Source organism: Sturnus vulgaris, chromosome 12, assembly GCF_052056855.1.
Source record: "Sturnus vulgaris isolate bStuVul1 chromosome 12, bStuVul1.hap1, whole genome shotgun sequence".
Lineage (NCBI taxonomy): Eukaryota > Metazoa > Chordata > Aves > Passeriformes > Sturnidae > Sturnus > Sturnus vulgaris.
The window spans coordinates 14,682,262-14,702,628 of record NC_142254.1 but is presented as its reverse complement, the minus strand read 5'-3'; the positions used below and the strand labels follow the sequence as shown (position 1 = coordinate 14,702,628).

At 59.0% G+C, this 20,367-nt stretch overlaps 1 protein-coding gene across 5 annotated transcripts in view; it reads left to right on the top strand.

Annotated features, from left to right (window-relative positions):
• Positions 1-20,026, top strand: part of RIPOR1 (RHO family interacting cell polarization regulator 1) — a 30,415-nt gene extending 10,389 nt beyond the window's left edge. For 2 of the 5 annotated variants that reach the window (XM_088171975.1, XM_014880724.2), the window contains exons 2-22: positions 7,562-7,688; positions 9,671-9,820; positions 10,131-10,209; positions 10,518-10,541; positions 11,004-11,057; positions 11,137-11,289; positions 12,062-12,125; positions 12,208-12,251; positions 12,461-12,586; positions 12,875-13,023; positions 13,222-13,351; positions 14,429-15,241; positions 15,415-15,554; positions 15,862-16,036; positions 16,185-16,320; positions 16,490-16,651; positions 16,789-16,947; positions 17,300-17,496; positions 17,583-17,666; positions 17,983-18,073; positions 19,079-19,317. In XM_088171975.1, coding sequence (XP_088028101.1) covers positions 7,588-7,688; positions 9,671-9,820; positions 10,131-10,209; positions 10,518-10,541; positions 11,004-11,057; positions 11,137-11,289; positions 12,062-12,125; positions 12,208-12,251; positions 12,461-12,586; positions 12,875-13,023; positions 13,222-13,351; positions 14,429-15,241; positions 15,415-15,554; positions 15,862-16,036; positions 16,185-16,320; positions 16,490-16,651; positions 16,789-16,947; positions 17,300-17,496; positions 17,583-17,666; positions 17,983-18,073; positions 19,079-19,176 — 3,129 coding nt within the window. In that variant the 5' untranslated portion in view covers positions 7,562-7,587 and the 3' untranslated portion in view covers positions 19,177-19,317. Of the gene's footprint in view, positions 1-2,284; positions 2,319-7,561; positions 7,689-9,670; positions 9,821-10,130; positions 10,210-10,517; positions 10,542-11,003; positions 11,058-11,136; positions 11,290-12,061; positions 12,126-12,207; positions 12,252-12,460; positions 12,587-12,874; positions 13,024-13,221; positions 13,352-13,557; positions 13,699-14,428; positions 15,242-15,414; positions 15,555-15,861; positions 16,037-16,184; positions 16,321-16,489; positions 16,652-16,788; positions 16,948-17,299; positions 17,497-17,582; positions 17,667-17,982; positions 18,074-18,292; positions 18,357-19,078 lie in introns of those variants that run through there. The other 3 variants (XM_088171974.1, XM_014880717.2, XM_088171973.1) reach the window with 3 other exon arrangements.
• The last annotated feature ends 341 nt before the right edge of the window (positions 20,027-20,367 follow it).

The window sequence follows — 20,367 nt, the reverse complement described above, 5'->3', positions numbered from 1 at the left end:
GGAATGCCTGACCCTGTCTCCTGCCTGCTCCTGGTGGTCTCCCCAAGGGTGATACCCGGGATGGTGCCATGCCAGGCACCTCACCCATGTGTCAGCTGCCACACAAATCCCCCTGGGACTGCAGGCTACGGAGAGGCAGAGTCGCTGCAAGCAGCACAGCCTGGCTGTCACACCTCTGCGAGGGAAGCCTGGAAGTCCCCTCACTCAGCATGGCACCGGGGAATGCCCCTCCCGTCGTTCCCGCGGCTGGGGCAGCTTTAGCGTGGCTTTCTCATTAACCTTTAATGAGAACAAACAAGCTGGCATGGGCCGGCGCTGCGGGCGCGCTGCCTGGCCGTGTGCCGGGCGCTGGCTCCGCACGGCTGCCAGCGCGGCCAGGCTTTGCACAGGGATGGTCAGAGCCGGGGCGGTGCCGGCAGTGATGCCATTCCCTGGGGAGAAGCAGCACGGGGTGAAAAGCCGGGTGGTGGCCGCTGCCCACGGCAGCCGCCAGGATGGGACTCTACCCATCGGCTGGGAGAGCTGAGGGGATGCATCGTGTCCAGGCCAGGTAGGAGACATGGTGTTCATGCGGGTTCTGGAAGGCTGGGGTGGAGATGGACTTTGCAGTGTGCTGGGCTGCTGGCTCCCCAGAGCCCATGGCACTGGCATGGAGGCTGCAGGCTGGTGGACACCTGGGATGGTTTTTCTTTGGATGCTTCTCAGAGCCAGCCCAGCCTCACCAGCTCCAGCTGCTCTCCCAATGTGGCTGATGCTGTGCGCCCACCTGGGCACCCACCTGGGCACTGGGACCTGAGGATCCCGTGGGTCACAGCACTCTCTGGTGACACCGCTGCAACCCCAGCTCTGCAGGCCTGACTGTGGCTGGCTCCACAGCCATGCCACCATACGTGGGAAACCCTGATGCTTCTTGTCCCCTACAGGACCTGCAGGGAGGGGACCTGCTCTGGGCTGGGGAAGCAATCCCACAACAGGCTGACTCTCTGGGCGAGGGATTAACTTTGCGGGAGGACCTCATATCTGCAAGGACCCCCAAGACTCTCTCCCAGTGCTTTCCCTCCTGAACCTGTCCTGACCTTGCTCTAAAATCAGCAGCAAACAGGAAAAGAGCCTGGGAGGGAGGTGTTTTTTCCTGCTCCAGTGACGTGGTGAGGGCAGCTGATTCCAGCCAGGACAGAGCTGACTGCTCCAGCCTTTGTCCAACCTGGAGGGGGGTGCCAGTCTTGGGTATTCCCAGGGCCAGTGCTGAAGCATGATGACATCTGTGCCATAGAGTCTCCTGGTTGTTTAGGGCACTAAACAGGGAGTTGTGGGCCTGAGAGGTGCTGCTGGCTGCTGGGACTGGCATGGAGGGCAGGTGGGTCTGCCACGCTGCGCTATGGGAGCTGGAGCCCCATGGAAAGCAGGACAGACATTCTCCCATGGGAATTGCACCCCGACATCTTTGGAGAGCCCTATGGCTGAAGCGAGCTCCTCCAAGGCTTTGGATACTCAGGGTACAGAGTAGGGACTTTTGAGCAAGAAAACCCTTTTCCCAGTGGCTCCGGAGTCTTGGAGGGTGCCCACAGGCATGCCACGGGATTGCATGCTGTGGGAAGCCTACAGCAAAGCCACGGTAGTTTTATATATACATAAATATAACGATATATATTTATTGTATTTGTATATACTTATATTTAAACCAAAGCAATGGAGAATCAAGCGGCAGTGGTGTGAGCGTCAGCTGCCCACGGTTTTGTGCCTGCCGCAGTGGAGCCGGCAGGGATGGGGGCGAGGGGCTGTGATTCCCCCCCCAGCCTGGAGTGCAGCTCCGGGCCAGCGGTGCGTTCGCAGGGCAGTGTGTGCTCCCTGGCGTGTGCTCAGCCCTGGGTGCCCGCGGGACCGGGGGTCTCCAAGGGGAGCGATCCAGAGAGGCTCTGAAGAGGGGGTTTGCATTGTGTTCCCCTCCCTCCCACCCGTGCCTCAGTTTCCCTAGGGGACAGTGGGGAGGGAAGGATAGGGACGAAATGTGCTGTGCTCCGGGAGCAGCCGGTGCTGGTGGGGCCCCTTCCCTCCAAGGCATCCTCCCGTGTCCTCCCATCCTCCGTCCCCCTTGAGTCACGCCGGGGCTGCGGCGCTGGGCAGTGATGTCAGCCCGCGGGCAGGGGAAGCGGGGGAGGAGACTGTGCTGCCCGGGGGAGCCCTCCGGCCACGGCCCCCGCACTCGGGCGGACAGACCGACGGACGGACGGCATGAGAGAGCAACAACCAGCCGGGACGCTGAGCCCAGCCCGAGGGGGATGTGCTGCCGCAGCACGCCATGAGTGGCAAACCGAAAGGTACTGAGCACCGGCAGCATCAGGGCTTCCCAGCAAACGGCGATAATTTGGGGACCCCCAGTTGATTGAGGCTCCCGGGGTGACGTGGCTGGGCTCAGGAGGGGTGTTTTGGGGTGAGGAGTTTTCTTGAGAGGAAAGCTCTCCCTGACAGGGACACCAAGGACATATGCAGCCTCCACCTGCAAGGGACACAGTTGTCACCGCGGGTTGCTGTGACAGGATGTCAGGACAGGGTGTCCGTGCAGGATGGAACCCCCTGGCTGCCTGATCTTGTTGTTGCCTATACCAGGGTCTGTGTCTCAAGGTAGGAGAGGGGCCACAGCTTCAGGTGCTCCGGGGTGATGCACCCCTGATGCCACAGCAGACCTCGATGCCATGGCAGCCCAATTTTCCTCGGCAAACTGTTTTTTCCCCTTTCATGCCCCATATCTGATGAGGACAAACAGAGCCCATCTCCGTGTTGAGCATCCCTGGTGTGGTGGCCCCAGGGGACCTGGGCAGAACGGAGGGCCTTGGGATTGCTTTTGTGTACTTGGACCAAGTTGTATGGGCAGGATTTGTGGGGACAGCTACTGGTACCCAACAGAGCACCCTAGAGATGAGGAGGTCACGGGGAAGGTGGCATGTAGGACCTCCAAAAGGTTATGCCAATCCCAGGAGGATTCTTCTAGAGAATCCCAGCACTTCTGAGAGGGATCACAGCCCACTCGGGAGTGGAGTCTGGTGCCCATGGCCAGGATGCATCCCTGTCTCACAGGGTATGGAGATGAGCAGTGTCTGTGGGGATCCTGACTGGGTGCTCAGTTGGTGCCTTTGGTGGTGGGAGACTCACTTCACCAGGACCACAGTAGTCCTGAGCTGGTTCCCAGGAGCCATCCTAGAGAATAGAGAGGGCTTGAGCTCTGCCAGCTGCTGGGAAACCCCTTGTCCCGGTGGTGGCCGCTTCCTTGCATTTCAGTTTGGGTTTGCTCCTCCTGGCTGGAGACAGGGAGCCCATGGGATGAGTGACAGGGTCGGGGGCTGTGAACCCCTCCGAGGAGTTGGCTGTGAGTGTCTGCCTGTGCCGTGCCCTGCCCTTCCGCAGGGATACTCCGCGGGGTAAATAAGCACTTCCTCCAATTCTTCCCATTCGCAGCTCCTTCCCTTTCCTGTCGCCCTCCCACTTGGCCCAAGGAGCCAGCAGCCTCCCATGACCACAGGGGCGGATATCAGCACCATGTCCCTACTGCCATGGGGCTGAGAGCACCCAGCACCTATCCAACCCAAACTGCTGAGAGCAGCCAGCACCCAAACAACCAAACTGCCATTCCCTGTTCCGGTGGGGGCTGTGGGGCTGTGACCTTATGGCTGAGACTTTCTCTCCGGCTGAGTCACGGGAGCCAGGATGCCATTCACTGACTCATCTGACTCCCAAAAGCCCCCAATCCCTTTCCTTGCCCAGCACGAGAGGAGCCGGGGGTGTCCTGCCTTCCTGGAGGAGAGGCAGAGCGTGGAGAGGTCAGGGAAGAGGCGGCTCTCAGGCTCCTTGTGACCAAGACAGCATGGCTTTGGTCGCCGGATGCTCCCATCCTCTGTGCTGAGGGGGGATGAGGAGTGATGGGAGGGAAGAACTGCTCCAGCCCACGCTGGGAGCCGGCCAAGGGCCGTCCCGGGGCCGGAAGGGGCCGGCGGGGGCCGGGGTACGTGCCTGTGTTGGGGCAGCGGGGCCACAGCTGTGCAAACACGGCTGCTCCGGGGGGAGCCGAGCCAGCGCGCTGAGTTCGCAGGCTCCCGAGGTCATCCCTGCCCTGCGCCAAAGTTTCACCCAAAGGTGCTGGGGCGGGGCGTGGCAGGACCCCCCACTTGTCCTAAACACCACGGGCAGTGGCTCCCCCACTGAGGGACACTGGTGCCCTGTTGTGCCCCAGGGATGGCCGCAGTGCCATCAGTGCAGGGACTACAGCCCACCCCCCTGGGTGCTGCTGGTTGGTCCTGGGTGTCTTCCCCGAGGTGAGGGGTGCTGGAGTCATCTGGGTTGGCGACCCAGTGAGTGACATCCCTGGAGGTGCTGGTCAGAGCACCCCCAGCTCACAGGGCTGTAGGGCTGGGGACTCAGGGGGAGCCAGTTTGGGGCGTCTCCGACCAGGGCAGTGTTGATAAACCCGCCAGAGCGACCTGAGGCTGGTGTCTGAGTGTCGGAAACAGAAACCAGCTGGGACCAACCCAGCCGGTCGGACTGCCCCCTCCGCTGCTCAGACCAGCATTCTTGGGATCCCAATCATCTCCAGAGCACCGAGAGAGGAGCCAGAGGAGCCGGCGGCCGGGCTGGAGAGCCCCAGGGTGGGCTCCAGCACCCCGCGCTGTGCTGCCTGTTCAGCTGCTCGCTGCCCTTTTGGCCGCTGCCCACGGGCAGTGCCGGCCGAGGACGGACAGAGGGACACACTCCCAGGATTGCATTTCCTACGCTGGGAGATCTGGAGGCAGTCTGTAGCACGGAAAAGGTGAAAAGCTTGGTCGGGAGGCAGGTTTGTTAGCACTGAGCCCGAGCTAAGGGCAGGGGGCGGTGGGGCTTGCTGGGACTGAACCTTCGGGGCAGGATCTCTTCTGCTCAGGAGAAAGGATGTGTTGGGGGCTTTAGTCCATGGCAGGGACATGAATGTGCCGGTGCTCTGCTGGTGCCAGCCTCATGGTAAGCCTGGCACGGGGCTCACCAGCCTGGGCAAGATACGGTGCCCAGTGGTCCCTTCCAAGCGTGCCCCAGGCTCTGCTCCCTGCGGGGGCTGGCTGTGCTGCTGGTACCAGGTACCTCTTATCTCGGTAATGTCAGGAATGCACTATGCTGGGGATTTTTCCTTCTCTGTGAGCCAAGCCCAAGAGTGCCAGGAACAGAGACCCTACATCCTGCCTGCCCTGCCTCATGCAGGCAGCGCTGCGGGGCTGGCTGCCCGCCGGTTCTGAGATGGAGCATCCTTGTGGCTCCTGGAGCATCATTCCTGCAGAGCAGGGGTATGGTGTTCCCCTCCTCCAAGGGGGCTTGGGGTCCTGGCACAGGATCTTGGTTGCAGGGTGCCATGGTGCATTGTGGTAGATGTTTGGGGGGAGAGCTGGGTCCAGGGCTGGGACACAGGGATGTGGTCCTATCAGCAGCCACTGCTCCCTGTGCCAGTGAGGGAGCCTCCAGTGCTTTGGAGCAGGATCCAGCATGGCACAAGTGTCTGCTGGAGCCTCTGAGGTGCCTGGGCAAGTGGCTGCAGATTACTCTGACTGCTGGGAAATTGTGCTGGGGCATCAGTCCCCTCCAGCACACCCAGCATCCTTCTCCCCCTCCAGCATCCTCCTCCCCTTAATGCTCTCAGCATCCTTCTCTCTGACAGCCTAAGCATCCTTCCCCAGTGCAGGCTCCTGCCTGGGAAACCCTCCTTAGAGGTCCCTCTTGTGCTCCAAAATGGCAACGTGGGCTGGAGAAGGATGGGTTGGCAGGACTGTCCTCATCCTGAACTGTGACCTGCCCCACACATGAGAGCCTTGTCCTGTGGGTGCTGGGTGCTCTCCCTATGGCTGAGCCACTGTAGCACCTAGTAGAGAGCAAGCACGGGTGCCACAGGCCCTCCTTGCTCAGTGGGGAGCAGATTAAAGAGCCCTGCAGAGGGTAATCTGCCAGGCCTGCAGGTCAGCCGGGCTGCCAGGGATTACAGCTCTTCCTAATGAGCTTAATTGGGACAGTGTTGTCCTGGAAAATGGAGGAACCGGCACCCAGATAGCACTGTGTCTGTGGGACCCGCTGAGTGGCTCTGTGGTGTGGGTGGGACACGAGTCCCAAGGGGGAACCAGATGGACCTGCTGCCTCCTGGCTCCACTGGGATAGAGGTGAGTGGTAGTGTGGTTAGCTTTGACTGCAAATGGCTCTGGCACATCCTGGGTGCTGCAAATCCCTGGCCCCAGCCTGGCGTGCGGGGTGGTGAGGGGCACAGTGCTGGGGGGATGCCCACCCTGAGTGGGTGTGAGCCATGTGGGACCAGGCTGAGCTGGACTCCTGAGCATGGGGAAGGAGGGGGGGATGGTGGTGGAAGCCCCAGCAGTGCCTGTGTCCCCGTGCTGTTCACTGTCAGCCATGCTGGAGACAGGAGGAAAGGCAAAGTGAGCTCCTTAGGATGGAGAGAGGTGGCTCTGGCTCAGTCTGTCAGCCAGGGAAGCTGTGCATCCCTCGAGTCCTGCCTGGGTGGGGTGTGTGACTGCCAGGCACTGTGTGGGCTCATTCCCAGCACTATTGCAGCTGTGCTCAGGGCTGGCTGGGACAGAGGGATTGATCTGCCATCAGTGGTGGCCAGAATGAAATGGAGCATCCTGCATCCTGCTCCTCCATGGCTGCCCTGTAAGCTGGGCTCCTCCCTGTGCACAGCTGGCACTTCTGGGGGTGGCAGGGCCAGGAGCCCTGTTCTCCCCTGCTCTTGCCTTGTCCTTTGGGCTGCCCTCCCCAAGCCCCAGCCCTGGCCAGGGCTACAAGGATGGTTGCTGTGACACAGAGTGGAAGCCAGGTCCAGGCCCTGAGTTTCAGAAGTCTGTTCCATCGCTGGCTGGCATCAACTGCACTGGCTGTGGTGGGGACAGGCAGGTCACAGCAGTGGTTTCAGGGCTCCTGCCACTGCCACTGCCAGGAGCAGAGGATGGGGTGCAGCAGCCATGGGGCTGGACGCATGTGGTCTGCACGGACTTTCCCTGGCAGGGAATGGCTTGTCCTTTTCTTCCCCCACGCAGAGCTCCTGGCAAAGTGTTTTGTTGTCCTTGGGTTTCCCTCCTGATTGCTGGAGTGAGCAAGCAAGTGAGAAGACAGCAAAGGGCTGGGCAGTAGGGTCCAGCCCTGTGCCTTTCCTGCCCCTGCAGCAGGGTGGCATGGGTGACAACAGATATGGGACAAGGTGGGGTTCAGGAGGAGGTGTCTAGGCTTGGGCACCGTGTAGTTTGCCGTGGAGATGTCTGGGAAAGGCCATGGTAGGCACTGGGCATCAGCCCCTTTCTGTGATTCCCATAGGGCCAACACGTCTGTCTGGTGTGCCCGCTGAGAGCTCACAGTGCCCAGAGCCCCACTTCACCAGGGGCAGTGTCTCTGGGGGCAGCACGGGATCTGTGTCCCAGTGCCACCAGGAGGGTTCTTGGACTGAGAGAGTGGGAAGTCTGTGGGTGCCATTCTCAGTCCTGGTGGCAGTCCTGCCTGCATGTGTGTCCTCACCGTGCTGCTGGTGACCCTGATGTGTCATTGTCCCCAGGGCGGCCCTCCAGGTCACACTCAACGATGTCACTGTCTGTGCGCCCGCAGCGCCGAGTCCTCGTCACCAAGATCAATAGGAGCCAGTCCTTCGCCGGAGTGAACTCATCGGCCGACCGGCCCTTCAGGTACCACATGGGTGCTCATGCTGCCTGCCACGAGCAATGGGGACAGGCTTGGGCTTTGTGGTGGGACCTGCTGTGCACCCTGAGGCTCCTTCTCATCCAGCTGTCCCAGCATCTCCCTCAGGGATCCTTTTGATAGCCAGGGGCTGTTCCACAGGGGGCTGCAGGGAACTCTGAGGCCATGTAGGAGACAGAGCCCATCATCCCAGCCTTCTGCCATGCCATGCCCCAGGTGGGGTGAGGACCCTGCTGGCTGCTGCCACGGGAGGACAGAGGTGGCAGGTGGAGCTCACCTCATTCTTCAACCAGCTCTTAAGACCTTCCCTGTAACCATCTCAGTGTTTAATGGGTGCAGTAGAGCTGGGGTAGCTTTGAAGTGTCTTGATGGCCTTGACATCCTGCAGCAGTCAGTTTTGGGGTTGAGTGCTGGTGTGAATCAGAGTTTCCTCAGGGTCGCCTCAAACCTATCGTTTGAAAGGTTTTACCAGATGCCTGCCAGCTGCAGTGTGAGGAGCAGCTCTTCCCTGCTTCGTCCTCTCCATCCACTGGTGATGTTATGGTCCCTTCATACCCTTCCTCCTCCTCTCTGCTGAGCATCCCCACATGCTGCACTTCCCCAGCAGCAGCCCTCTCTGCACCATCCCTAGCTCCTGGCCACTGCCTTGCAGGTACTTCTGCGGTAGCAGGCAGAGCCTCCCTGTGCTCTGACCTCCCACCATGCTCAACTTTGTCCCCAAGTCCTGTCCAGCCTCTGGGCCAAGTGACACTTTACAGGTCGCCAGCACATTGCTGGGTTTTAGGATACCAGAGGGGGGCCCTTAGAGACAGAGAAGAGGGAGGACTTTTGGATTCCTGCAGCCAAATGGTTGCTGGGGAGATGCTTGTGGGAGATGTCTCCAGGGACCTTGGAGGATGGGAAGGAGAAGGAATGGTGGAAATTAGGGAATTACCCATTGCTTGGGAGGAGGCTGAGACACTCATTTCCCCACCGGTGATTTGGGAAAGTCTTTTGGTCACTTCTGTGAAGAGCAGCACAGGATGGGAGGTACAGCCTGAGGTTGGGAAATGAGGAGCCCCTGGTGTCTCCTGGGCACTGGTGGCGTGATGATTCCATGGAAGGAGGAAGGGAAGAGCCAGTCTGAGCGAGGCTGGGCTGGGGAGTGACTCCGTTGCACAAGGCAGGAAGGGTGGAAGGGTGGTGTTCGGGTCCCAGCACTGGCTCAGCATCCCGCGGGTCAGCTGGGGGAGGCAGCTCTATCCAGCAGGTTTGGTGACATCTGGAGAGGCCCAGCAGCAGTGAGCATGTCCCTGCCCCTTCTCGCTGTGCTGGGTGATGAGGTGACAGGGCTGCTGGTCCCCTCCTGTGCTGGATTGGGATCCTTGCCTGGCCCTGGAAGCACAAGGTGGCGTATTTCACCCTGCCACAGTGCCCAGGGAACACCTCTATACCCCTGGCAACCTGGGTGCTGGGATGGAGCTGAGCATGGTCCCTTTAGAGGGCGATCAGGGCTGGAGATGTCCCCATGGACTCTCCAGGAATTCAGTTTGATTCCAGGTGGTGCCATCTTCCTTTGTCTTTTCTCCCCCCAGCTGGCACCAGGGACCCCTCACCTCCTCAGTCTACACCAAGGCCAAACTCTTAGACCCTGCTGGAATGGTGTTGCCTTTCTGCTCTTCTCCATCTTCACTTTTGTGGGTTTCTCCTTGTCTTTCCCATGGCTTTGGGCCAGCCAAATGCATTTCCAGGGGGCTGCAGGCATGTGGTACAGGCAGCACTGCCCAGTCTCGTGGCTCTGTGTCTTCCAGCCCTGCTGGACACTTAGAACGGCTGCCAGGGAGTCCTGGAAGGGGCAAGCAGGTGGACCTGGCCCAGTGGACCTGGCCTCCTTGCCAGAGATTGCCCTTTTCTAGAGAAGAGTGCCTGGCTAGCTAGGGCACCCAGAAGGACTCTGGTGCTGTGTGCTGATCCCAGGCTCTCTCCCCAGGAATCTCTCACCTTTCACCCCCACTGTCTCCCGCAAGACTGGCTCCAGGGTCAGTAGGATGTTCTCAATGTCCCACAAATCCCCACCACCCAAGGTGCCTCAGCCCAACCGCCTGGACGAGGTGTACGAAGCTCTCAAGAAGGGCCTGACGTAAGTGCTGGGTGGGTGGAGGCAGAGAGCTTCTGAGGGGCATGGGGACAGCTTGTGACATGGCTTGGGGTTGGCAGCTCTCTGCTCCCACCAGGCAGGGACATGCCAGGTCTCCTGGGCACATTGCCTTGGTGTCCCAGGTTGTGTGGGGTCCCACATCCCACATATCCCATGTAGAGGCATATATGGGTTCCCACACCTGCATGCTGGAACATGTGTTGCCATGTGTGCTGGGTTGGTGTGGGCTGTGGGGAGCAGGAGCCCTGGGCACAGCATCCCAACCTGACCCCCATGGTGTGGTTGCCCCCAGAGCCTACCTGGAGGTGCACCAGCTGGAACTGGAGAAGCTCAGCACACAGATCCGTGAGTCCAAGAGGAATTCACGCTTGGTGAGTGGCACTTGGGAAGAGCCTTATGGGGAGGGGTGCTTTGGGTAGACAGCCGAGCTTGTGGGCACAGCTGGGGCAACTCGTGGTCCTATTGTGCCTGGGGCAGAGCCTGTTTCTGTGGCGTTGTAGGGGCCAGCCCAGGCTCTGGTGTTGGGGCTCCCATCCCTCTGTCATGCACTCTCCAGCCCTGGCTGGGTGCTGCATGTCCCACTGCCGTGCTATGGGTGGTGGGTGCCATGTGCTGGGTCTTCTTTGGGTGGGCAGAGCTGGCTTTGTGCTACGTCTTATCCCTCTCATCTTTCCTCCAGGGCTTTCTCTACGATCTGGATAAGGTAAGTGGGATCAGTGTCTCATCCCCCTTGTATTCCCCTTCCTTGTGCCTGGGATGTGCTGCTGCCAGCCTCGCTCTGTTAGCACTGCCCTTGTCCCCTGGGAAGGAGGGGGTCTGGGACTCTGCAGGCAGAGTGGCCCAGGTGGGCAGGGGATGAAGCAGAGATGATCTTGTAACCCCTTTCAGGCAAACAGAAACTGTTGCTAGTGAATGCAAGGCATGGGTTAGCTCACAGGCTGGGAAAAAAGCACCCTGGAGCCTGGCTTGGCTCCTGGAGGACCTGATGTACAGGAGTCTGGAGAAGGCTGCAGCACATGGGCACTTCCCACTGGCTGCCACCCTGCAGCTCCCAGGCAGGACCTGCCCCAGCCTCAGTGCAGGGGACACAGAGGCCACATCCTGACCTGTGGCTCCTCCGGGAGGGGCTGCGCTGCCGCTCACACCATCCTCTCTGCTTTTCCAGCAAGTGAAGTCCATCGAGCGCTTCCTGCGTCGCCTGGAGTTCCATGCCAGCAAGGTGAGAGCTGGGGCAGTGCTGGGGTGGCCTTGCTGTCCCCAGCCCTGCTCCTCACGGCAGCTTGGGCCTGTCCTTGCAGATAGATGAGCTGTATGAGGCTTACTGCATCCAGCGGCGGCTCCGTGATGGAGCCCACAACATGGTCAAGGCTTACAGCACGGGCTCGCCAGGCAGCCGGGAGGCACGAGAGAGCCTGGCCGAGGCCAGCAAGGGCTACAAGGAGTACACAGAGGTGAGTGTCTTGGTTTGAAAGGACAGGTGTCTGCTAAGAAAGGCAGGAGCCTCTCTTGAAATGGAAAATGTGAACCTCCTCCCTCCAAATTATTTTAATTTTTAAATTAAGGAGCTCTCAGGCAAAAATATGGGAATAGGAATAACAGTTCTTTACTAGGAAAATTGAAATAAAAATACACTAATACAAAAAAACCCCAAAACACTGACAGAGTCAGAATACAACTTGACACCCCGTCAGTCAGGGTGTTGGTAGCAGTCCCATTAAATGGTGGCTGCAGTCCTGCTGGAGTGACAGATGTGGTTCTGTTGAAGCAGTGGTCCTGTGGAAGGTACAGTGATGATGTAGAAGGGTCTGGTTATCCTCTGGGAATCCAGTGGAAAAAAAGCTGCTCTGATGTTCCAAATCTCAGATTTTATCTAGGTTGGAAATGCTTGCATGTCACAATGGGATGATGTAATTTTATCAGTCTTGCAGTGGTACTCAATGGCCCATTAACAGAAGATACCTTCCTGGAGGAAGGATGGGTTGTGGAAAAGATAAAGAACACTGCCCCACTTGGTTTTAACAGATGGCCCATTAACAGAAGGTATCTCCCCTGGAGATAAAGATCACTGCCTCACCTGGTTTTAACAGATGGTGATAGAATACATACTTTTGGTTACATCCTACATTGCAACCCAAGACATTGAGGCAGCTGGCTGGGTGGGCTAGCAGGGTGCTGAGTCCATGGCTGCTCATGGCTCCCGTCCATCCATCTGTCTGTTCCCAGAACATGTGTCTGTTGGAGAATGAGCTGGAGAGCCAGCTGGGCGAGTTCCACATCCGGATGAAAGGTACCATGTCCTGCTCCATCCCTGTCCTGCTGCCTGCCTGCCTGCCTGCTGCCTGCTGATGCCCCTCTGCCTTCTCTTGCAGGACTGGCAGGCTTTGCCCGGCTTTGTGCTGGTGACCAGTATGAGGTTGGTGGGACCATACGGGTTGGGTTCTGCTCTTCCTCTGCCCTGTTGTCCTTGGGGTGTCTCAGGGGTGTAGGTGGGTGCTGGTGTGGAGGGCGTTTTGCAGGATGGTGGTGAGTGGCATGGGTCCATGGCCATGCCTGGGGACATACAGAGGGCACCCATCACCCTGGGGTCGTGTCTCCCCCATACCCATACATTTCCATCCCCAGATCTTCATGAAGTATGGACGGCAGCGGTGGAAGCTGCGAGGGCGCATCGAGGTGAACAGCAAGCAGGTGTGGGACAGCGAGGAAATGGTTTTCCTGCCCCTCGTCACTGAGTTCCTCTCCATCAAGGTACAGTGCATAAAAGGAAAGGGATGGGGTGGGTCAGCTGTCCCCCTGTGTCATAGAGTCATTTATGCTGGAAAAGATCTCTGTGATCATCAAGTCCAAGTGTTAAACTAGAACTGCCAATCCCACCATTAAACTGTGTCCCCAAGTGCCACATCCATGTTTTTTTAACATTTTCAGAGATGGTGATTCCACCACTTCCCAGGGCTTCCTTCCAGCACCTCACCTAAACATCACCCTCACTGGTCCATGGTTTCATTTCTTCTTCTCCTTCCTCTCCTTCTTCTTTAGGTGACCGAGCTAAAGAGCCTGGCCAACCATGTTGTGGTGGGCAATGTGTCCTGTGAGACCAAGGACCTCTTTGCGGCTCTGCCCCAGGTAGTGGCTGTGGATATCAATGACCTGGGCACCCTCAAACTCAGCCTGGAGGTGACCTGGAAGTGAGTACCTCAGCATGCATTGCTGGAGGCAGATGGCAGTGCAGGGGATGCCCAGCAAGAGATGACCTGCCCCAGGCTTCTCCTATCCCAAATCTGGGCTGTAATTATAGAAAACCAGAGCTGGTCTGGAGGGGATCCTGGTGTCTTGAGACCCCCTAGGCTGGTGCATACCCCTCATCTCCCTGCTGTCCTCCCCAGCCCCTTCGACAAGGACGACCAGCCCTCAGCAGCCAGCAGTGTCAACAAGGCTTCCACAGTGAACAAGAGGTTCTCCACCTACAACCAGAGTCCGCCTGACACGCCGTCCCTGCGGGAACAGGCATTCTATGTAAGTGTGCACCAGGCAGGGCTGCTCAGGAGACATGGCCAGTGGAGGGGCCCACACAGGGATGTACCTAAGCAACGTCTCAGAGGGTGGCACAGCTCAGGGATGGGTAGGCAGCTCCTTCCTCTCCAGCCATCCTACCAGGACTCCCCAGTACCGGCACCTGCTCCTCCCTCCCACGTTCACAGCTCCTCTTCTTTCTGCCCAAGAGCCCGGAGCGGGCGGCTGACAAGCGTGGTTGGTCCTTGCTGGACATCTTTCGGGAGACACTCTTCGAGAAGCTGTCTCAGAGCTGCTCCTGCGGCGATGTCTCCTCGGCCGAGCTCGGGAGATGGCCGCAGCAGGGCCGCGTAAGTGCGGGGCTGCAGCAGGCCAGTAGCTTAGCCCAGCACTGTGGCCATCCTGCAGTAGCTGTAGCCACTCCTTGTCTCCTACTCACCATCCCTCGCTGATGCCCAAAGGCCTGATTCTGCCAAGCTGGGTCTGGCTGGTCCTGCAGAGCTAGTCCCCAAGCTAGGGGAGCCTGGGTTCACCCCCGTGCAAGAGCTGGGCACTAGTGAGTAGGCAGCTTCTCTGTGTCCCTGTGCTGGTGGCATTGGTGTGGTACTGGTGATGGTGCTGGTGAGATGGTGCTGGTGTGACAGTGCTGGTGTGGCACTGCTCATGGTGCTGGTGTGACTAACGCGGACTTGTCGTGATGGTGAACCAAGAAGTTGGTGTGGTGGCCGGTGCTGTCCCCACCAGCCAGTGCTGGAGCTGTTGCTGTCCTTGCAGCCATGGTGATTGGTGTTCTTGGCTCCATGTGTTGCATCCCACTGTGCTAGGGGACTGCTGGCACCCCAAGGCTCCAGGACATATGGGGCTGTTCATGGGGAGCTGGATTTCCTGCTGGCATTGGGTGGGTTCCAGAGCTGGAACCTGCCAGGTGTTTGCTGACCATCCTGCTGTGTCAGCAGAGCCATGGCAGCCTCAGTACCCTCCAGCTCAGATCGATCCTGCCCCTGCTTGACACGCAGACAGCTGGAGGAGATGGGGAAGCCGGAGCAGGCTCTCAGCTGACACCATTCTCCCCCTCTCCAGAACATGCTGCGGCGCCAAGAGGAGCTGGAGAACGGCACAGCCTGGTCCATCTCCTCTGAGTCCTCGGACGACTCCTCCAGCCCCCAGCTGTCCAGCAGTGCCCGCCATGCCACACACAAGCCCATCGTGCAGCCTGAGGTGCAGGCCTCCGCCCCTGCCATCGAGATCTCCTTCTCCCAGCAACCAGAGGAGGCTGACGCTGTACTTGGGGCCAGTGGCAGCAGTGTCCCCCCTGCTGGGAGCCAGCCAGAGGAGCCAAGCAGCCATAAGAAGGAGACAGTGGCCAACGGGCATGTGCCCTACTCCCGGACTCTGAGCCACATCAGCGAGGCCAGTGTGGATGCCACAATGGAGGTCAAGACTGTGGAGAGCCCTTGGGAGCCTGCGCCCAGCACGGAGGACACAGGGATGGGCGAGCAAGACTCACACCCTGTCCCTGGTGCTGCGGTGGCAGCTGCTGTGGCAGGGCAGGACAGGGCCACTGAGGCCAAGCCTCGCGCCTCCGTGGCATGGGCCACCTCCTGCGAGGAGGCGGCTGGCAGGGCCGAGCCAGTGCAGAGCCAGGCGACAGCACAAAGTGACTTTGGCACCGGGATCCCCACAGCACTGGCACAAGCCTCTGCAGAAGAGAGGCCCACCCCAACCCCACCACTGCCCACCAGTACCCCTGAGGTGCCGCGGGGGAAGATGGTGGATTCAGGTCTGGAGGAGGCAATTGGCCTCCTGGGCTCAGCTCTGGATGACTATCGGGGACAGTTCCCAGAGCTGCAGCCCCTCGAACGGGAGCTCAAACGTCTGGAGGAGATGCTGCTGGTGAGGGGCTCCCAGCGATGTCATGGGGTGAGGGTGGCAGGGTCAGCCTGGCTGGCAGTGCCCAGGGATGATGGGGATGGGGCCATCTCTGCTGGCATAGCCTGATAATGTGGGTGGCAGGGCTGTCTTGGCTGGTGAACCAGGATTCAACTCCACCATGCCTTCCTCCACAGCAGAAGCAAGGCGTCTTCCTCAGCCGGGCCTCCAGCATCAGCCTGACAGTGGAGCATGCGTTGGAGAGCTTCAGCTTCCTCAACACCTCTGACATGGAGGACTCAGAGGGCTCTGAGGAGGAGCCTCTCCAAGATGAGAGGTGCACAGTGGGGCTCATGGCATGGGGCACAGGGCAGGAGATGGCCCTGGGCAGTTGGAATGGGGGATGTTCAAGGGTGCCCAAGCATATTTAGACCTGTTCATCACAGCTTAGGGAAGGTCCAGGTCAAGAATAAGCAGTACGTGGTCTGTCTGGTGGCACAATGTCACCCTGCAACTCACCATGAGGGGTGGGCTGGAGGCAGCCCCTGTGCCCCTGGGACTTGTCCTCTGCTCTGTAGGTGGGGAAGGGCCAGGTCCAAGTGTCCTGTGCTGATTCACTGCCTTGATCTCCCCCTGGCTTGCAGGAGGGCTGGCAGACCTCTGCGCAGCACCAGGGCCCCCAGTGCTGGCGAGATGGGGGCAGATGACACCGGAATGTGCAGTGGTTCTGAGGCCAGCACTGACCCCATGAGCACCGGCAATGAGTTCCTGGATAAGGCTCTGGTGCTTCACCTCAACAACTGCAACCGCCTGCTGCTGGTGAGGACCAGGGTGGGATATGGCAGCAGGGGACACCCTGGGGTGGGCTGTATGGATCCCCTTGAAGGGGGTCTTGCTGCTGCCTGCAGGCTGTGATGTGGGCAGTGAGCTCTGTCCCTGAAGTCCCTGGTTTGGCTATGCCTTGCAGAAGCTGGGCACCTTTGGTCCCCTGCGGTGCCAGGAGATGTATGCCCTGGACAGGCTGCTGAGGGAGTCACAGGTGCTGGAGATCGTGTGCCAGCTGACGGAGGAGCGTGCAGGAGCAGCCAGCTCGGCCGCTGATGGTAAAGAAATGCAGCTGAGGGAACCCTCTGTGCCACCTCGGAGGCTGTGTGAAGCCTGTGTCCCCTCCTGGGCATTGCTGGGCAGCGAGGGACCATGGCAGACAGAGGGCAGGAGTCACCCGCCTGCTGCCATGGCCTTGGAGAGATCTGACAGTGCCTGTCCCCACAGTGGTGCAGTTCTCGACACGGAAGGAGGGCGTGCTGCCCCTTTGGGATCTCTGTGTGGAAGTGCCCAACGTCTACACCTGTCCTGTGGAGCGGTTCCTGCAGGTGCTCAGTGCCCAGTATGCAGCTCCCATCAGCGAGCAGCACCCTGGTTTGGCTGATGCTGGTGAGTGAGTGCCCAGGGGTGGTCGGGGAGTTGCCAGCCTCACTCAGTGACCATGAGTGGGAAGATATGGGTTCCAGGAGCTCCACAGAGGGGTGACCATGGCTGCTGCAGATCTTGATCCTGATTCTTTCCCACAGTGTGTGTGAAACTGGTGGAGGAGGTGCTGAATCGGCGGCTGCCCAGGCGGCCTGGCAGCACCCAGAGCGAGCAGGTCACCATCTTCCAGTACTGGAGCCATTTTGAGTCACTCGGTGCCCTGGTGCTTGACACCTACATGATGGAGCTGGCAGAGGAAGGTGCGTGTCTTCCCACTCTCCTTAAGTCCTGGGATGGGATGCCAGAGTATCACCATAGTGATTGATCACCCTGCAGCACTGCCATGAGCATTGTGGGGCATCACCCAGAGGCTCAGCCATCCTTCGAGTGGGCAAGTCAGTCTGATCCAGAGTGCAGCCCAGTGCCGTGCTGCCTTCCCATATCCTTGCTGTGGGTCCCCAGTGTCTTGGGGAGCAATTCCATGCATTGGCACCTTGCGTGGAGCCCCCTCTGCCCAGCGTGGATCCAGGGTGCTCGGGGAAGGGTGGCAGGGGTGTAGGGGCAGTGCCATGTGACTGCCCACACCTTGGCTGAACTGATGGCTTCCTGCAGCACTGCTGGCACAGAACCTCAACTCAGACGACCAGGACGTGGTGCTGCGTGCCCTGAAGCGCATGCCCGAGGGCCGCCTGAAGAAGGAGGGGCTGAAGGCGCTGAGCCTGCTCCTCGTGGAGGGCAACAGCAAGGTGGTGAGCGCTGTGTCAGCCCAGCTCCGCAGCCTGGCAGAAAACCCCCGCTTCCGCCAACGGGTACGTGCTGGGCAAGCCAGGGATGATCTGGGCTGGTGCCCCTGCTCTGCTGCAGATAGTGGCACTGACTTCCCCATCTCCCCCAGGCCCTTGTGTGCTTCCTGGAGCAGCTGGAGGATGAGGAGGTGCAGACACGTGTGGCAGGGTGTGCGGCGCTGGGCTGCTTGAAGGTAAGGGATGTGAGGAGGAGGCAGCAGGGCTGCATGTTCCAGAGAAAGAGGAAACACGTGTAGCTGGTGACTCTGGACACACCTGCACAGCCTCCTGCTCTTGGGAGAGAAGAGCATTTGGGATGCCCCAATTGTGCTGCAGGCACATATAACAACAGGCAGGGGCAGAGAAAGAAGGAAAATTAGGAGGAAAAGAAAGAGAATAAGGGGCTTTTCTGCACCGTGGGGCTGCAGCACCCTGTGCTACCTTCCCCATCTGGCTGTGTTCCTGCTCCAGCCCTGACAGTCAAAACTGATCTCCTTGTCCCTTCTGCAGGCCAAAGAGAGCATTGAGCAGCTGGTTTACCTGTGCCAAACCGACAAAGAGCCTGTGCGGGAGGCAGCCAAGCAGAGCCTGATGTTGTGTGGTGAGTGTCCTGTTGCTTCTCTGCTTGCTCCCCACCCACAGCATCCCAAGTGGCATCTCCTGGTGCCAGCAGTGCCCATGGGAGATGGGGCTCTAAGGCTACCCCACGCACTCTGGTTCATTATCCCTCGAGCTCTGCCAGGCAAGAGCAAGCTGGCAGAGAGGGCCAGGCATCCTGTAGCCACAGCACTAAGCCTGGTTGTTATTTATTATTTGCTAGATGGCCCTGAGAGAACCATCTGAGTGTGTTTCTAGGCCTCCAGATCGCGGCAGCTGCTGCACAGGTTGGGACACGTGAGCTGTCCTTGTACCCCTTGTCCTTGCTCCGGCCGCTTTGCTCACGAATGTCTCTGTCTTAGAGCCTGTCAGCCGTGTCACGTTTTGGAGTCTGTATGTCTTGGTTGTTGATAGTGCACATCCCACTGGCACCCTGACACATGTAGATGCCTTGTGTCCTGTGTCCCAGCAGATTGTCCATGTCACCATCTCTTGCTGGGGATGGCTGCTGTGGGCAGATTTGTGGGCAAAGAGCTCAGAGTGAGACTGTAGCATGGATGTGTGCATCCCTGTGTATGCCTGGGGATCCTGGGCGAGCCCTTGTGACCCCCATGCCAGTGCATGCAGATGTGCACAGCTGTTGGAGCCACTGGAGCTGGCACAGCCCTGAGCTCTGGTACCTTGGCCCCAAGTGAGGCTCTCTTACAAACCAACACTCCTGCATCCCAAACACGGGTTGTCCCTACCCCGCGTGGGCAGTTGAGAACAGGATTTGCAACCTCTGAATCAGGAACTCTGGGGACTTTTTGATCCAGATCCCAGCTGGGACCTGCCCAGGGGTGTGCTAATAGAGAACAAGAGAGGTTTCCATGCTGTTGCCATAGCACGCATGCTCAGCTGTACCAGATGTTAGGCAGGTTTCCCTGGAAAGGCCAGGGTATATGGTCAGGGATGGGCAGGGGACAGAACTTCTGCAGTTTGTATCGCTGACCGTGGTGTGTACTTGCAGGAGAAGATGGTAAATCAGCTCACCGGCGACTGGAGGAGACCCTGGATAGCCTCCCGCGGATCTTTGCACCAGCCAGCATGGCCAGTACAGCTTTCTGAGACCCACGCACACCCACCTGCCATCCCTGAGAGCAAAGGCACTGCTGGGCCGCCCGGGCTTGCACGGACTGGGGACCCGGCAGCCCCAGCAGCTCCCGCTCTCGGCAGCACACCACAGTATTACCCCGCCTGCCGGCAGCTCGCCACGGCCGCACACTGCCTTACGGAGCACCGCTTCCCTGTCCCCGGCCACCCGCCCCACGGGTGCCACCTCCGCACCGCTGGGCAGGGGCTCGCTGCACACCCCACCCTCTGATCGCTATTTAAAGTACCCAGGGAGCCCACCCTTCCTGCCCCCTGGGGTGGCGGGGAGAGGTACCGGATTTCTCTGCCTCCTCTTGCCTTCCTCTTGCTCGAGGGCATGCATCCTGTCCCGGAAGGACCTGCACTTTGGAAACCTCGCTGTTTCTTTCCAGGAGCTGCCAGGGACATGGGGACTGCTGCCCTCTGCCACCTGGAGTCCCCAGGACTTAAATAAAATGAAATATGAGATATTAATATATTCTGCTGGCGTTTCTTCTTTCCAGCTCCACGTGCTCCTGTCCCTCCCTGGCTTGTGGCTGTAGGGAGAGTATTGAGATGTGGCCTCAGCCCAGAGCCTTTCCTGGCCTGTTGGGAAGTGCTGTGGAGGGCAGGGGCAGGAGGAGCGATAGAGGGACGGACAGACCGATGGACAGAAGCTGCCACCTTTTTTTGTTTGTTTTATTTTATTTTATTTTTTATTTACAGATTTTTGCAGAAAAACAAAAAATTCTTTTCTATAATGTCTCTATAAATCTATATATAATGTAATTACAGAGAATGACTAATTTTGATTTTAAAGCAGAAATAAAAACCTTTAAAGAGTGTCGGTGTTGCTGTTGTAAGGGTGTTTCTTTGGCCCCAGTGCCCTGGGACAGGGCAAGTTGGGTGTTAGCACAGCTGCCTGGAGGGTGACAGAGGGTATCATGGGAAATAATTGTGATTTTTGGCCCTGCAACTCAGTCAAATGTTGCCAAAATTTGGCAGCTGGGCATGGGATGCATCACCCAAGGTAGTACGAGGTGGCCACACAGGATGGGGGCCACTGAAGCCAGGGCTGCCCTGGGAATGGAAGCAGCCGTGTGTGTCTGTGTGTGTGTGTGTGTAAATCCACACATTCCCGATGTCCAGCTGCTGTTGGTTATCGAGGCCCTAACTTCCAGTTTGGAC